Source organism: Peromyscus maniculatus, chromosome 3, assembly GCF_049852395.1.
Source record: "Peromyscus maniculatus bairdii isolate BWxNUB_F1_BW_parent chromosome 3, HU_Pman_BW_mat_3.1, whole genome shotgun sequence".
NCBI classification, from domain to species: Eukaryota; Metazoa; Chordata; class Mammalia; order Rodentia; family Cricetidae; genus Peromyscus; species Peromyscus maniculatus.
The window spans coordinates 153,573,517-153,577,891 of NC_134854.1; the positions used below are offsets into that span (position 1 = coordinate 153,573,517).

The 4,375-nt window shown below is 34.5% G+C and overlaps 1 protein-coding gene across 1 annotated transcript; it reads right to left on the reverse strand.

Moving 5' to 3' along the window:
- Positions 1-1,814: 1,814 nt before the first annotated feature.
- On the reverse strand, positions 1,815-2,702 carry LOC102922543 (taste receptor type 2 member 120-like). The gene has a single exon (XM_006995679.1). It carries the CDS (start codon positions 2,700-2,702, stop codon positions 1,815-1,817), a length of 888 nt encoding a protein of 295 aa, XP_006995741.1.
- Positions 2,703-4,375: the final 1,673 nt, after the last annotated feature.

Here is a 4,375-nt window from a genome sequence, read left to right on the forward strand (position 1 = left end):
AATGTTGTATTAAATTCACTTTTTATCCTAACTTGCATTACCAACCGAAAACTATCTTTTGATATCTTTCAAACTTATACTTTACACCTCTTTAGTGAGTTTCTTTTCTGAATTTAACAAGGAAAACTATAACTATCTAGTCTTCAACTCCCTCAGAGACCCAAGAAGGAAATAATATTAACTAAGTAAGCAGGAAGTGAAAACAAGAGGCTTCCAAAAAATGTGAGAAATGACAGAAACAGATGGCTTCCTGGAAGGTCACCCAAATTGCTCCTCTGCAATTTTGGAGCATCCATCTTTGGCCTACAGGCCTACCATATCTGATAGACTTATCTGTGAAGCAGGATATTCTGAAGAGCCTTCCTATCTTGTCTTGGCAAGGTTCAGCAGTCCTTTCCTTTGTGTCCTGCTTGTCCGTTTTGGACAGTATACTGTCATCAGTCGTGGCAAGGGCACTTTCTTGCCAAGTAGCTAACTTTTGCCACAAAGAAAGTAAACTCCATATGGAGTTTCTACAATGTCCATCATCTTCTCTGAAGTAGATTGGTGCTGCCAGAAGCAGACATGTCTCATTGCCATTAAAAAAAAAAAACTATGTTATTAAAACATCTTAAATGCCACATTTTGTGGATCTCTGAAGTGTTTGAATATGATCTGTCTATCTAAAATATATCTGTTTGACTTTGAAAACATACCTAATACAACTACAAGTTTGATTGTAATGACTAACTACTAACTTGCATTTCTTTATATCTTATGTAGTTTGTAATAATAACTTTCCAGGACTAGCAATTTGCATTACATTGTTGAATGAGTTATATAGGTAAAATACCTTGAACAAGATTAGAAACATATGTATAATATATTCTAACAAAATAATCTCAACTTTGTATCAATATATAAAGATCCATATCAATGTAAAATATTTAAAATTACTAGTTGCTTTTTAAAAGTATATTCAGTAATCTACCATTTTATTTTATCATATCCATGTTCTCTCTTTTTTCTTTTTAGAGTAGATTCAATAATCTACCATTTTATCCTATCATTTCTATATCTTTTTTTCAGAATAGATTCAATAATCTCTTATCTATATCCTCTTTTTTCTTTTTTTCAGAGTAGATTAATTCAATAATTTATCCTTTTATCTTGTCTTTTCAGTATCTTTTTTAGAGTATATTCAATAATCTATCTTTTATCTTATCATATTTATGTCTTCTTTTTTCTTTTTATTTTCTTCCTTTTTAAACAAGAGCCCTGAATCTAATCTCCTTTATTTAGCTGTTTTTTCTGACCATTGTCAACTAAACACTTGCAACCAGTCATCCAAAATAATGACAATTATCCATAACCCATTGAAAGGTCAAAAACCATCCACCCCACCTCCTGGGAATGTGGGTGTCATGTTTTTAAAATTTCTTCCTGTTGTCTGGGTGTGATGGCATCTTTAGGGGATCCTGAAATAAAAATTGGGGGGTTAATTGTCAAGTCCTGTCAGAGTTAAATATATCATTTGTCTGATCTCTGCATAATGGGAAAGTGCAGGAGGTGTCTCAAGTTCTGGCTAGAGCAATATGTGAAGCTGGATCATTTCATCTAGCCATCTCAAAATTGTCTTGAACTGTTTGTAGTCCAAAGCTGATCTTTGGGAGATGTTTGTCAGTTTAATGGCATTATCATGCTTCACGTGTAGCCATCATTGTGGGATCCCACCTTCTTTTTGGACACTTCAGAGATTTCTTGGTAATTTTTTCCAGGTAGTTCTCCCTTCTTCTTTGGATATCTATACATGTGAAGATTTCCATTTTTTTCAGTCAGCATCTCACTTGCTTCAGACACAACAGAAGGGCCTGTTTGAGCTTCTGGTTTCCCCAGATCAAAATAATAGAATGACCTGTTGGGTAGACAGCACCAATTGTAATGGAAAGTAAGAAGACTGGTGCATTGAGTGAACTCCAACTTGATATAATTACACACAGAGAGTATGTAGCATACAACAAAAGAAAGGAGACCAAGGTTTGCAAGGCCTTTATGTGGACCGTGGTGCTGGGATCTTGACATCCTTTGCCATGGAATTTCATAATCCTGAGATGTTTCCCTAGGGAGTATATTAATAGCAGAACACATGTCAGTGATATACAAAATGGTATGGTATTTATCAGACCAAATAGATGTATATTTGCAAGGCCTATGAAGTCCTTCAGATTGTTCTTCAAAGTCGCGTTTCCTTCATAATTACTCACCAAAGCAATCTTGTTGATGTTCACCACCCCAAGACACCAAACAAAAAGAAGGAAATTCCCCCAAAATATCACGAGAATAACATTCTCAGTTTTTCTTTTCAGGTGAAGAAATAGAGGATTATAAAAATTGGCTATCTTCAACAAATAAAACATGCTGAGTATGGTCCCAAACCAATTGCTAAAATGGTTGCTTACTGTCCAGGTAACATGGCTCAAAACTCTTATTTGTACATGGCATGTATTTGCAGTACACACAGCTGAATGCAAACTCATTGACATTGCCCAGAGCAAACCAATTCTGGAGATGACAAGAGCAGTTATAATTCTATCAGCAGAGGAGATCTTTCTTCTCTTGACATAGTCAATGGCATTCACTATAATTATGAAGATATTGGCACAGTTTCCTAATAGAAATTCTGTCATTAATATGATGGTGACGATCCATTCTAGTAAATTCATCGTGCCTGATCAAATAGAAAAGAAAGAAAAAATAGGCAACCTTAATTTTACTAATTATGATTCTTTTTATACACTGATGTAATTTTATTTGTCCTTGACTGAAAGTATACTAGAGTTCTTGCTTCTTTTAAACTCTATGTCAAGAAGAACCCCAGTGTGGTGTGATAATAGATAAATTCAATCTCATGTTTATGAAAATTTATATTACTATACTATCTCCAATTACATACTTTTGTGTTTCTGACATAGACTAGTGTATTTCTGAGGTGCTATTGGAAGGGCATCACATTTTCATATGCTAGCAGGCAAATAAATACAAATTATGTTCCATTGTTTGAAATTTTGTTCCTTCTTTAATCATCCATCAACTGTGATAGTCAGCTTTGTTTGTTAGTAAAATTTTAGAACTCAGTATGTAAATAATGCAGAGATGCCAGTCATTATATAGAAACTTCTTTCATCTAGAACAATCATCCTCTATAGACTCATTTATTTTAATAAAAGATTCATGTACAAAGAGTTTCAAATTTCCATCTCATAAGATCCAAGGTTTTCTGGAGAGCATCAAAAAGGTCAACACTCCTTGAAAAATTCTCTCTGGGAAATAGTACCTGGGGAAGAGGCTGAAGAGATGACTCAGTGGTTAAGAGCAGTGAATACTCTTCCAGAGGTCCTGAGTTCAATTCCCAGCATCCACATGGTGGCTCACAACCATCTATAAGGAGATCTGGTGTCATCTTCTGGCTTGCAAGGACACGTGCAAATAGAATATTGTATACATAATAAATAAATAAACTTTAAAAAAGTAATAACTGAATGTAACTTGATTACTACTTATCAGCTTATAACATTGCACATTTACATACACAAATGTGTATATACATGTACACACATACATGAACACTTTATAGATGGAAGTATTATTGCCCCGTGACCTTCAAAATGTAAAGTGTAACTCAGGAATGGCATCTAGGATGAAAAATCTCTTTCTCCACTTCAATTTTCAGTCCATTCTTAATTTTAAACACTCTTAAGTAGAACTTCACAGTGTTACTCTTGGATTCACCCAATTTTCAAGTATTAATTATTTGATTAAAATTATTTGAAAGTTTGTAAAACTTCTTAGACAATTAAAGAACATGTTTCCATCTTCAGCCATATATGTAATGAAAATCAAAACTACACTGAGATTCTGTTTCATTCTAGTCAAAATGTCTGTAATCCAAAAAGCAGAAACCAACTCGAACATGATTCCCACTGTGATCCCAGCACTGGGGATGTGGAAGGGGGGGGCAGTTAGAGTGTGAGAGAAGACTTACATTTTCAAATCTGATCTCATAAGAAACTGAGGGTAGTTGCTGGAGAAATAGCTCATGGAATATAAGTCAGCTGCTAGTAGTACCCACACCAGCCTGGCTCGAAAACACCTGTGACTCCAGCTTCATTGTATGTGACTCACTCTTCTGGCCTCTTGTCTTCAGTGACATTGTTATACTCCGCACTCTTGCTTTAAAAGGGCTAATAAACCTGTACATTGGTGTCTGGATTAATGAATCTATAAGGAATGTGTCTTATAGTTCCATAATGAGAAACATTACTCATTTATACATGCCCTAATCTAGAATATTTCTCTAAAACTTCTGATAATAAAAAATGAAATAAAGGCTATTTTA